This window comes from Cynara cardunculus (assembly GCF_001531365.2).
Source record: "Cynara cardunculus var. scolymus isolate 2C chromosome LG 5, CcrdV1, whole genome shotgun sequence".
In the NCBI taxonomy this organism is placed as follows: Eukaryota; Viridiplantae; Streptophyta; class Magnoliopsida; order Asterales; family Asteraceae; genus Cynara; species Cynara cardunculus.
Window position 1 is genome coordinate 25,820,546 of NC_037532.1, and position 14,019 is coordinate 25,834,564.

A 14,019-nucleotide genomic window follows, 5' to 3' on the forward strand; every position below is an offset into this window, starting at 1 on the left:
GCAGACATAACACCCACTCCATAATATTTTCCAACAATGTAATTTGATGAAAATGGTATGTTTATTTAAGGTTATAAAAGCACGCAGAATACCAAGGCTTAGAACAATGTCTTCAAAACTCATTTAAGTCAAAATCAAACCAATAAACTCCACAACTTGTTTGACTACTCAAATAAATAAACCAAATATGAAAATTATAAATAATTTGGTCTGTTTGATTTGTAGGATTTAAAATGGAATTAGATTATATTATTTATAAATAATTTGTAAAAAAAGTTATAAGAATAATTAAATTACATTTTTATTAATCGATTATTAGAAAACAAGTGTTTTTTAATATTTTTTAAAACTCTATTTCATACAATCCTACAAAATCTCGTGAAATCCCAAGCACTTCCTAAGATTTTAAATTCGGACAATCCAACAAACCGAACATGAGATTGGAATGGATTTGAAATCCAAATTCATTCAATTTATGCAAACCAAACAGGACCTAAGTTTTTTATTAATGTTGTGAAATCTTGTGGGTTCTTAGTATTCTTTTTGATTTAAAGATTAAAGATTTACTTCCTGTTAATCTATATTGTGACGATAAATCAACTATTCAAATTGCTAATAATTCTTTGTTTCTGTGAACACACAAAACACATAGAAATTACTTTATTGTTTGAAAAGGGCAAATTGCATGAAAAAAGTAATGTACTTTAACTTGATTCATATTTTGGGTAACATATTTTCAAAACTTTCATTTTGGTATCTAAGATGTAAAGTTTTAAAATTTTAAGTACCTATGTAACCGGTTGAAGCATTAACCGGTTACCATGCTGATGTGGCGAGCGATGAGATGAAATTGGGTTGAATAACAAATACTACTGAGTTGGATACCACATCACTCGTCACATTAGCATGGTAACCGGTTAATGCTTCAACCGGTTACCCGGATATTTAAATGTTTAAAACTTTACATCTTATATACCAAAATAAAAGTTCTAAAAATACATTATCCAAAATAGAAATCAAGTTAAAAATTTAAATGCCAAGATTAAAGTGGGAAGTTGAGTTGATTTGGTCATTGCTATCTTCATTTATTTATTAAATTAATTTATTGTAACATGTCATAATTATTGAAGGATTGATTCTAGTGCTATGGAGAATATGGAGGACTACACTTCACTTACTTTCTGTGTTGGTTTGTAAGAATGAAATGGATTTGAGAAAATTTGGATTTTAAATCCATTTTAATTTTATGTTCTGTTTGTTAGATTATTCGGATTTAAAATCCTTAAGGGTGCTCAGGATTTTAGGAAATTTTGTAGGATTGTATGAATAAGGTTTTAAAAAAAGCTAAAAACATTTGTTTTGTAAATTATTTATAAATAATATAATCCAATTTCATTCAAAATCCTACAAACCAAACACACCAATGATCTCAAATCAATTCCAATCGAAATTTCTTCAAATATAAATCCCTTCATAAAATTTAAATCCCTAAAAAACAATTCTGCAAACCAAACGAGTATTCTTCTTCATTATGCATCCTTTCAATTTTTGTAACCTTTGGTTTTATGAGTTTTTTAGTTTTCAAATAATCTAAAATAAATAAAATGAAAACTTTATTCTTTATTTTATTTCAATAGATTTTTATGTTATTTTTTAAAATAAAGAAAACTTTTAAATTAGAGGATTTTCTAAAATTTAATATTGAGAAGAGAAATTATTTTTTAGTTCTTTTCTATCAAATTAAATATATTATTATTTTATATATTTTAAAAATATAATAGAATGATAAATTTATAAAATAATTTAATAATATAATTAATGTTGAAAATTTTAGGGATAAAATAAACAATATGTTGTAGCAAAATGTAGGGGCTGTTTGTTTGCCTCTTAATAGTGACATTAAGAGGGAGCCTCTTAATCGGTAAGAGGCAGGGGCTGTTTGGCAAAAAAAAATGAACCTCTTAATGGTGACAATTACCTCTTAATGATTTTGCATCTAATGGGTTGCCTAATGGTTCAAAGGCATATTTTTCCAGGATTACCCTTCCCCTCCTCCTCCCACGCATCGTTCCAGCATCATCGTTCCCCCTCCTCTCCTCTCCTTCCAGCATCATCGTTCCCCCTCCTCCTCCCACGCATCGTTCTTCCTCCCAAACGATCTCACCAATCTCTCCATCTCACAGACCTGCCTCCTTTTTCATTCCCTCTCTCCGACAATGGCATCGGCGCCTAGGCCCGCCTCTGCTTCTCCGACGGCGACACTCAGGTCATCGATGCTTCTTCCCTTATCTCTCTCTTAACTCTGAAACCCCTTCATCTCCTTCTCTCACTCCGTATAATCCCCATCAACCATAACATCTCCTTCCCGACGGCGACAATCCTTAGATCCCATCAACGAAATCGGTAGCGTCTCATCCAGGAAAAACATAACCCAAATCCAAAAGTGAGTGAAACCCTAAATCAAAACTACAAAAAGTCTCTTCTATATTGAAATCAAAATCAAATCATAGAACCCAAAAATAAAATCGAGGGTTAAGAACTGTGACTATGCCGAACTGATCCTAGTGATAAGAAAAGCACACCCAGATATGATTTTATGTTCATGTGCAGTTCCATTATCATGAAGAAGCAGTTAATGGTAACTATTTAGTAGCCAAATTTGGGCAACAACGAGTTGGTTGGGGAAAATTCTGAAATTTGTTAAGGGTTAAAATGGTAATTTGTTGTCATTCAGAGAACAATTACCAAACAACCTTGTTTCATTCTGCACTTAACCATTCTGACCTTTTAACTATTCTGCACTAAATCATTCAGTAACTGTCAAACAACACCGTAATTGTGATTAGAGATTTTAACTTTTAATTCTACATTTTAGATGAATTATAAAAAATTTGTTGAAAAATCTTTTGTAGAGAATGAGGCTTTTATATGCATCAATTTTTTTTTAAGCATTCCATCATTTTCATTATTTTTTATATAATAAATAGCTCTAACTTCAGCCGAAACAATCTTACCAAGAGTGTTTAGAGAAGATTCTCTAGAATGTAGAACTTTTTTTCATGTCTAAGGACGATCCTTAAAAAACAAAATAATTATAAGAAGTTTGTCATTGCCAAATTGACTAAAAGTGAAGATAAAGATAGTAAAACGGAAAATGAAGTTGGATTAAAAAGTCAACTCACCTACAAACTTAAAAGTATTTTCATCGTTCTCATCATAACTGTTATTCTCAAACAATCTCATGCCTACACACACATTCCTACCCATTCCTGATGAAGCCCTAAAATGCCATATAGTGCATAGATACAGAAAACCTAAAGACGGAAATGTCCCATTTAAAAAAATATGCAAGATATCAATTGTTGGATCAAAAGCAATCAAAGGTCGCAAAGCAGTTCTCACAAGAACCCAACCCCATACATACATACATACATATACATACATACATACATATATATATACATACATATATATATATATACATACATATATATATATATATATGTATATAGAGTATCGTAACAAGAACCCGTAACAAGATAAAAAGTAAAAACTTCACAAAAGTTGAAGAAAATCTAAGAATTCATATAAAAAACATATTTTTTAGACCCTATGATGCAGGCTTCGCCTTGCATAGTTGCTATACATGTTAACGAGGCCTCGCCTTGCATAGTTGCTATATATGTTAACGTGGCATTGGACACAACTCTTACCCAGCTTTTTGGGTATAAGCTTATAAACACCAACCGTCCATCCACAAGCATACTAAGGGGTCGTTTACTGAACACTTACTTGGTAATTGTTTAACGCATAAATTTCCTCATCGGATGAACATGAGAAGGGCCAAGAATCCTACCGGGTAAGTGCAATAAGAAGAATGAAGAGTCTTATCCGGTAAGTGAAGATGACGACTCTTACCCAGGTAAGCGCTTACCTAGTAAATTGTTGCATTCGATATGTTTTGATGTACTAAAATCTTACGCATCAAAATAAATTATAGTATTGACTCATAGTGGTAAGGTAAGCGCTTACCGAGTAAACATTTGGGGTCCTAAAAGAGAAGAACAAACATGTTGAGAGTTGCAAAAGCACCTGTGTGATCAACCAATCCATTAACAAAATTGTTACAAATAAACAAATATATTCATTAGAATCATAAAAAACTTCCCACAATCCAAGCTCAAGTCTCTCTTGGGGTGGAAAGCAAAAGGAATTACAATATATAACCATCTTCCTCTCCACCACATTTCCACATGCAACCAAACTCTCTTATATATATAATACTACTAATTACCAATTACCAATTACCAACACAGAAACAAGTAATAAAAACCAAAACTCATTGGGTGTTCAAAGCCATAAATAAGTTCTGCTTTCTTGCATGCTCTGGTATTAGCCTTTGCACAGTCTCACCAGGGATGCCTGCAAGCTCTGTAACAATAACATTATAGCTTCCTTTATTTCCTTACTGCATCATTTACTTTCGTGCCATCGAGTTAACGGAATAAAACGCAGCCATGAAAGTGGATGGATGAATCTTGCTTACCTTGAGGTTTAAAATTGAAGAGTGGCGGGAGTGGGCGACCGTTAGGAAGACGGGTGCTTGGATCCCTCAATTCATCAAAGAAAGGATGAACACAAGCTTCCAACTGCAATTACAATTACTACTTCACTCATTTCATCTCATTGTTTCAATAAACACATGCCAACCCTATGTTATAACACTTACAGCAGTGCATCGCAAATTGGGCGAATACTGGAAAAACCTACAAACCAAGTCTACCGCTTCTGGAGGTAAACGCTTCTGGAACACCTGAAGAAAAAAACAAGCTCACAATTACCAAGAAATGCATAATTTCGAGCTAATAACGGTTGAATGATGAGAAAATGAACTTGCAGCAAACCATGGCCAGTAATGCATATAAATTTATGTACCAAACATCAAACAAGAATAAGATTAGAGACTGTTCCATATACCAAGTGGTGTTGTTTAATCTTAGAATATTTATTGGTATATACATGAAGGGCGTACCTTGTGCCATGGATGAGGCTTTATTTGTGGAAATCTAAATTCAGTATAGTTCGGATTCATGCATTTTATCTCCTCTCGAGTAGGTGTTCCCAGAACCTGTATAACATTAGATTACAAATCATTTCTTTTTAGCAAGAAAGAAGTTCAAACAGAGGGCCAAGTTTTAAAGAAGTTGACAATTGAGTTAACTTACCTTGATGATCTCAACTAGCTGATCAACACCACTTTCTCCGGGAAACAATGGCTACATATGAAATCAACTAAGAGAATGATCAAAACAGACTGGCTACTTCAATTGACAGAAAGGGTGCCTTTGGTACATGCAAGAGTCAGGTTGACGGGTGAAAGAAATATGGAAAGTTTTAGGGTTTAATTAACATGATAGTTTAGTAATTTACCAATCTTGTCCCATCTCCCTTATTTTTGTTCCACATATTTTAAGTTCCATCGTGTGGGACAACGAGTTTTTGTTGTGTCCTATTCCATTCTGTGCTGCATACCAAACGCACCCTTAAGAAACTGTAGAGCTAAAATACCTGTCCAAGTAGTAGTTCGGCCATCACACAACCTGTTGACCAAATATCTATAGCTGCTGTATATTCTGTTGCACCAAATATGAGCTCTGGGGCACGATAATATCTTGAACAGATGTAGGAAATATTGGGCTCTCCTTTCACCTGTACAAGAAAATGGAGTATAAACCAGAGATAAAAATAACAAATTGGAACTACATGAACATGTCGAATAACTTACCAGAACTTTAGCACTTCCAAAGTCGCAAAGTTTCAGCTGGTGTGTGTGTGGGTTCACCTGAAAGTAGCAACTTAGTGGCTCAGTCCTTCCAAATACGACTTTAAACTCATCTTAGAGAACTCATCTTAATACGTCCTACTTCTATCTTCGTGAGTCAAACAGACTACTTTTCACTTAAAAATGTGATATTAGTTCGTTTACCGAATAAAACTGCAGAACAAATAGCAAGTCCGAGAACCGGAACACTGGAACAACCTCTTTGCAAAATCGAAACAAAGCATTCTCTCATATCACTGTTTTTTGTAGCCTTTAATATCTAGAATTCTCTCAAGGATGGGTTATCCCAACTAAACTGATATAGATGCTAAGGATCACAAAACTTTGAGGCAAAACGTAAGTCCATGACAATTGGCACGAGAGTCGCTTTTCCAATATATTCTCGAATGTTAACAAGAAACCTGCTACCTACTCGCCACGAGAAGCCCAAGAATCTTTTCTCTTCCATGGAGACTTGTCTTATATGACATGAAAAGTCTATACATGTATTCTTGACCGGGGAGCAAGAATTAAAGGGAGTTCAATTGCAACAAACATGCAAGGACAAAAAGTCAAGCTAACTATCAAGAAGACCAACGCTAAAACACTATGACGTCAGGATCATGCCACTTTCCAAAGCAAGGTGATTGAAGACTTGGCGAACATTAAAGCGCATAATGTTGAGATGAAGGCTGACCTTAAGATAAGCAAGTGGCATCCCGTGACCCATAAAAAGAAGCTAAAAACTACAAGGATGGTCTGACATGCCCCCAACCAACATAGTACGATGGCTTGTGAAATATCAAAGATATTAACAACTTTTTTTTAGCACAGAGTGCTACTTCAAGATAGCCAACTTGAAAGATAAAGTCGAAGGTACATGGTGCAACCCTATAATAGGGAGTCACATTAAGGAGTTGAAGTATGAGCATTCCATTCAATACCATTTCAAGAAGTTCTCAGATCTCATGGTTCAAATTCCAACGATGGGCAACGAATACTTGTGCTTCTTTTTCGTGGATAGATTTAAGCCAAGGACCACCTAATAGTTGCAAAGGCCGACGCCCTCATGATTAGGAAGACCTTGGTGAATTTCCTAGCAAAAAACATGAATCTCCATAGTCAAATCCGAATCATAATAGGGAGTTACTCAAGTCTGGCCGAGAAACATGAGAAACCACTGATATGCTTTTTGGGCATTCCGCACATGACAATTCTTAAGACAAATGCCTTCAATGCAATGGTCAAAAAGTTGAGGCAAGAGTCCACCAAGACAACCATCATTTTATAACTGTAACCTTCATAATGCTAGTATTGGTTCAAAGACTTCTGACACAAGCATAGATTCCAAGAAATGGTTGCCCGGTTCCACAAGCAAGAAAAGCAACAAGAAGAATGGCTCATATCAGCACAGTGCAGCAACTTGGTACCATGACCTTGTCATAAGAAATCCAAAACCAGAAGGCATACAAAATACAACCCAAAGAGATGGGACAGTGTAAACAAGGCGTTGACGCTCCCCGTGAAGGTTAAAATTAAGCCATCATGGATTAGGTAGAACCGTATAAGATAACGAGCTCTTCGAGTTCAGATACATTACATAGGCATCATGCAGTGCACACACTCTATCACAAGGGCTTGCCTACAAGCAGTTTCAAACAAAGAACCAGAATATCCTGAAAGTCCAGCAATGCTCTAGAGCAGTTCTCCATACTGTTCTAACTTCTAAGATAGTGCTATATCTTGTTAGAATCTCTTGAATCTTGATACATGTAAGTCTTAAACCTCTGTAGAAGAATCTTTAAGGTCCATGGATCTAGATAGTTCCTTACTAAGCATTCTCTCATTTCTCATATTGTTCACACCATGTCGGATCAAACAATTCCTTAAGGTTGGCTTGGCTATAAACTAAATGGTATTGACGCCAACACTGCATAGAGCTTTTGAAGAAAAAGAAAGAAAGTCTATAACACTCGGTACCAAAGTTGGACTTTGATAATGTCGAATGTTAGCAGAGAAGTTGCCCCCTGATTGATGTGAAATAGGACTCATCTTACATGGAACAAGTTGGTTATGGTGGATGTCAAGGAGGGCCTTGACAGGCTTGAGCAAGATGCTGAAAGGGTTGACGAAACAATTACCACAAAGGTGCAAAGATAGGATCTCAAGATGACAGAAATCGTACGCGACACTAGCACTCTTTGACACCAATAGGAAGTCACATTCAAAACCAATATGTTTGAAAGCTTGGTATACCTTAAAGCTCAAGTTGATCGGGTAGTCGATTAAGTGGTAGCAAAGGCATAGACTGGGATCAATTAAGCAGTACCAGATTAAAACCTGTCAAGGCCCAGTCTATGCCTTTGCTACCAAATTAAGCAGTACCACATTCTTTGTCCCTGTGGTTTAACACTTTGGATCCCTATTTTGAAATATCTATGGATTGCATCGTTGTGGTTTGGACTATAACACTTCGGGTCCCTAAAACTAACTCCGTTAGATTTTTTTCTGTTAAATAGGTTAATTAAGAGGGCAATTCAATCATTTTAAGTATAGGGACCAAACATGTTATAAAATGCAAACCACAAAGATGTAATCCATAGATATTTCAAAATAGGGACCCAGAGTGTTAAAACACATGACCGAGAATGTAATTTACTCAACACCTAGGTCTCCGTTTAATGCTTTTTAGAATTCTATATGTTCGCCTTGTTGATGCTCTTATCTAAACCTTCATTAAAGTCCTCTTCCATGGAATGACAGATTTTGTGTATTGCTATATATCCTACGCAAACAACAATATTGTTCTAAATAGCTAAATTTGGTGTTTAACCAATCCCAGTAGAGCTGTATGCATGTAATGATATAAGATGAGCAAATTATATTGAGATTTATGTATTGCTTGAATGCCAAATCACCATAGATTGTAAGAACTGGGGAGATAAAAGTACACAAATTGCAAATGAATTAGTCCAGAAGAAAAAGCACGACAAAAAGCAGAATATTTTGTAAGTGCACATGAAATAAGCAAAATCAAGGAGTGTCGTATGGACAAATAATCAAACTAAATTTTAAATTTAGGAAAGAATCTTACTAGCAAATTCTGGGGCTTGATGTCACGGTGACAAATGCCAATGCAGTTATGAATATAAGCCAGTGCTCTGCATATCTGCATACAAGAGAGTAAGACATAGCTATACATACAAATACAACTAATATCAAGAAATAAGCACTCTAAAATCATAAAATGACAAGTCTCTTAAAACAAAATTATCATGCTGTTAACAAAAAAGTATTCAAAGCATATTCTAGGAATTAACACACATTGAAGTAGAGCAAGTGAAAACTTAAATGCTTGAATCATGAAATCCTTGATTATTGCAATGGCGAGCTCGTTAATCTCGAGCTTGAGCTTAATAATTCTCAAGCTCGAACTGGAACACAAAAATAAAAACTCATTTAACTTAACGAGTCCAAATTCAAAATAAAACTCATTTAACTTAACGAGTAGAAATTCATAACACCAATGTCTGACTCGGCTCGCTTGAAAACTTGAATAAAATTTTCGGGTCAAGCTGAACCGAGCCGTCGAGCATACAACTTTTTGAGCAAAACATGATTATATGTTCATAAATCATAAAACAAAAATATATAAATTATCAACCTCGAGCCAATAAACGAGTTAATTGATCACAAGTTTGAGCCCATAAAAGAGCATCAAGCTCGAGCTCAATAACTCAAAAGGTATTCAAGCACAAGCTTAAGCCCTACACCAAAAAAGTTATTCGAGTTCGAGCCTAGTACTTTTTATTCGAGCCGAGCTCGAATGACCTACTACTCGGCTCGTTTACACCCTTACTCAAGGCGCAAAGGGGTCATGCAGCCTAGGTGTGAGGGGCAGGCCTCAGGAATGTGAGGTGCATCTTATCAATACACACACAAACACACAACTCGAATATGCAACAAGTGCAAGCCTCCAATGCAGAAGCCAGAAGGGCTTTAAGCGTGAGCCGTGAGGGGGAAGTTTTAAGGTCTAGGTATTTATAGAGATGGAGGCTTGAGGTTCTAAGAATTGGGTATTTAATATTAGGGGTTAACTTATGACATCCATTTAATAACTTTTTCTTATGAAGTCTAGAAGATGAGTAAACTTATTTAAGTTTAGGGGCTGACTAGTTATTTATTAACTCTTTATGAGGTGCGCCTAGGCCTACAAGGCGCCTCAACAGTGAGCCTCTTGAATACGCCTAGCCTCATGAAAGAAAAAATGGCTCCATACTCATAAGAACATCATGGATTAAATTTAAATCTCATTTAAGGTTGTATACCGCCAAGAAACAGCAGAAAGAACACTCCAGTTTCAGACTAGAGTATCGTGTTCGCTTTTTCTTCCAATCAAAGTGATATACTTTCATTTCAACAAGCATGTTGGTTGTTTAGACATGAAATGTCAAATATAATGATCTGAAATGCTAATCCTTGATTCATCAAGCAAATCTTCTATCATATTCACTTCCTGCTATTCATGTGTTCACAGAAGATTATGAATCCAACAACAGTTTTGAGTACGAAGAGTATACAGAACAGCACCAACTACGGTATTGCTAAGCTAATTCAGGGAGGTATAATATTTGCATGGGTCTTGACAGTGAGCAAAAGCTGGTTCATGATGTATGTACGTGCAACAAGTGAATTACCAATTGCAATAAACAAGAAAAGAGCGATAATTAATAAACTCAAAGCTGAAAAGTTAAGTAGCACATGCCTGATAGGTATACAGCTTGACATATATCAAGGGCATTCGTTGGTTCATCCTAGTGTAATGTCGAGCACTACGGCTAACCGTTTCAGGAACAAAATCAAGAACAAGATTGAGGTATAGCTCATCTTTATCAGTGGTTGAAAAGAAAGAATGTTTCAGGGCCACAACGTTAGGGTGGTCCAGCATTTGCATAATTTGTAGCTCCCTGTTCTTATAACGCTTGTCTTGAAGAACTTTCTTGATGGCAACAATCTCTCCCGTCTCTCTGCATTTAGCCTGCACCAAGAATGCAAAAAAGAAAAATCACATAAAGAATCTAAACCAGATAACTTAACCAAGTAAAAACTATATAATCTACCAGTGAGCTTTACTTACTTGGAAAACAACACCAAAAGAACCAGTTCCAATCACATGCTCGGCTATATAACTGACAGTCTGCCATAAACCAATTTACAAATATATGAAAATTTTACCTAATATAAAATGAAGGACGTTTTATGCAATCAATCCATAGCCATGAAAAAGACTATTTCTTAGAATTTCGTTACTGCCAACCTGTTTAGACTGACCATTACGACCACCAACCGTTGTTCTTATCACATGCCCTGCTTCAGCGCCCACACCATGTACTATCTCTGGTTCACTATCCTGAAATAATAAATAAAATTTTCCCATTGAGGTAGAAATTCTTAGTCTCAAACAAACGTAGGCAAATCTATGTGCCTAAAACATTTCAATGCAACAAAAAACCTCAATCTAGCAGAAATAGAACATCAATGACAACAAAAACAACAAGAATTCTATGATAGCTACAAGAATGTTTATATTAAGAAAAAGAACTTACGCTCACTCTTTCATCATCATGGTCCACTTTGTCCCTAAGTCGCATCTCAAGCATCTCCCTCCCCAGCCAGTCAACTGAACTAGATGATTCATTAAAGCCACCAACAGTCCTGGAGCTGCCAACTCCCCCATGTCCTAGACTGGCAGAAGCCATCTTATGCCGGATGAGTATTAGAGGTGTTAACGACTGCTACACTCCACATACACTTGTGGAAACTTCCAGATACTTTATACCTGTCTCCTTAATAAATGAAAAAATCATATTCAAAAGAACATAAACATCTCATAACATCTAATATCTCCTCTTGCATAATAGCATGATTAGGTTCAGATTAATCAACCTCTTCATGCATCAAGCAGAAAAAAGTACGCAAAATCTCCATGGGTAATCGATTAGATGCATAAATATTTTTATGTGCATATCTTAGTGAATTATGCACATGGAACTGAACTTCCTGTCAGTAGCACATATCTATCCAGCATAGAAGAAGTCAACATCAAGGTAAAACAATCGGTCGTAAGCAAGTGCTACAAACCAATCATATGCCTTCAGTTACTTGAAGATATTAGAGACTCCATACTTGTAGAGAAGCATATGGGCTCAAACACATTGAAATGCCTGGAAGCTAAACGCCATTTTTCAGAACCCACAGAATTTGGTACAAAAAATCACCAAGAATTAGGTACAGAATGGGTGGTTCTCATCAAATTTTTACCAACCCATTATTCTTTCTTCCTGAAAAAAGCTAAAGTGATTTGTTTTGGTTACGTGACCAAAGAGTAACCAAATTTTAAGAATTTGTTAGGTGTTCCGCGTGTATATTACACTACATTCTTCCCAAATAATATTCAGACTTCCAAGCATTTGTTCAATCTCGAAAAAGCCACATTCCATAATAGAAAAGGTGTAACACACATGAACCAGGTTCAAAATGACTGTATGTTCTACAATTGGAGTCCACTACCTATAGAAATCAAAAACAAGAGTCCCATCTGGTGTGAAATGGATCAAATACAATATGCTAAAATAAAAGCAAGATGCCACAACAACATATATTAATTTCTATGCTAGTAAAAGAAAATTAAATATGGCAATTTGAAGATGCTTCAGTCTAGCAGATAATCATAAATCAAAAGTTCGTCAGAATGTCTTGATGCCAGATAAACCACAAAATCATCATAATTCACCATCAGTCAGATCTAAGTCAAAATGACTACAAATAAATCTACGCAAAATCATGAAACCCCAAATTAAATTACCAAGAACAACTTCAGACACATAATCAATACCCGATCAAGAATGACTTCAAACACCCGTGAGTTAATTAACAAAAAACAACACAGAAAACATTGTTCACCTTGACGAATTTAGCAAAATTTTCCGACCAGAATCTGTGCATTTCACAATCAATCAATTAACAGACGATCGAGGGGTGAACAGTTTCTTGATCTGACTGCTTTTTACTCGTTTTGGGGCCAATTTATGTCGAGTATTTTGCAGTTATCTAACTGGGGTTTTCTCTCTCCATCTCCATGTCCATCTCCATCTGGGTATGAGGGGAAAAAAAGAGAGAGAGGTTTTTGGCTTTTTGATCTTTTGGGATACCACACACTATTCACTGGCAAGTGAGGAGAGAGATAAAGATGGAGGCTTTTGGGTTTCTGACAAGTTGGTAACTGAAGTTTGTTCCCATTTCACCATTCACCACCTTCCCTTTTTTCTGATTTTGGTTTGATTTAATGTCAAAGTACTTGCACACCCAATCTTTATGCTTTGAAATCTTCAAATTAATTGAGATGTTTCTGGGACCAGATGTATTATTTCTTGATCTTGATCTCTCTTCTGATTGTGAATTACGTTTTATGTTATATACATTTAATTTAATAGTAATTACAATGGACGGTTTTTTAATTTTTGTATAACACCAAGGGTGGTGTCTGAATGATTTGAGCTCGACTCTAAAGGTCAAAAGTATCTGGGGGCCTCAGATTTAAATCCAGTGAGGAATAATAATCTCTTTATGGTCACGAAGTTTCAAATGCAATGACTCCGGACTATCTGTAAAACAGATGGTCACCCTGAATTAGTCGGCTCGCATAACGGATTGAATATTCAGGTTAATAAAAAAAATCGACACAACGAGTCATCCAATTCCTAAGACCCATCTATGCCACATGCCATGGATCAATTTATATGAATGAATGATTCTATTTTTACATTAAAATGCTATCTTTTTTTTATATTTATCTGATTGATGTGTGTTTCTGGTTATGGCTGTGACCTTCGAACTATTAGGACACTATATAAAGATCATTGTACAACGTTGAACCAAACAGTTTATTCTTGAATGGAAATTTGGATTTTTGAAAGAAATGAGTATTAATTACATTATATAAAACAAAATAGTCTTTTTTATTTTCAGTTTTATTATTTAATTTTTAATATTTCTAACCAATCATCTTAGATTCTATTTGGGTTTGTTTTTCAAAAAACAGTAGCATTAGTCCTTACAATTATTTTATTATAATTAAATTACTGACAATAATTTATAAAAATATTAAGAAGCAATTTTATTTATTTACATAAATCAAA

At 35.3% G+C, this 14,019-nt stretch overlaps 1 protein-coding gene across 2 annotated transcripts; it reads right to left on the reverse strand.

Annotated features, from left to right (window-relative positions):
* Nucleotides 1–4,127: 4,127 nt before the first annotated feature.
* On the reverse strand, nucleotides 4,128–13,030 carry LOC112512659 (shaggy-related protein kinase kappa). Of its 2 annotated transcripts, none has more exons than XM_025118732.1 (13): nucleotides 12,785–13,030; nucleotides 11,428–11,667; nucleotides 11,139–11,231; nucleotides 10,959–11,018; nucleotides 10,587–10,859; nucleotides 8,916–8,990; nucleotides 5,786–5,842; nucleotides 5,569–5,709; nucleotides 5,226–5,276; nucleotides 5,033–5,128; nucleotides 4,730–4,813; nucleotides 4,547–4,649; nucleotides 4,128–4,431 (listed from the first exon to the last, which is right to left on the reverse strand). In XM_025118732.1, the coding sequence occupies exons 2-13, from the start codon at nucleotides 11,578–11,580 to the stop codon at nucleotides 4,340–4,342; spliced, it is 1,278 nt and encodes a 425-aa protein (XP_024974500.1). In that variant the 5' UTR covers nucleotides 11,581–11,667; nucleotides 12,785–13,030; the 3' UTR covers nucleotides 4,128–4,339. The 2 variants fall into 2 exon arrangements, with proteins under 2 accessions (XP_024974500.1, XP_024974501.1); XM_025118733.1 differs by having other exon boundaries at nucleotides 4,340–4,431; nucleotides 11,428–11,660; nucleotides 12,785–12,959.
* Nucleotides 13,031–14,019: the final 989 nt, after the last annotated feature.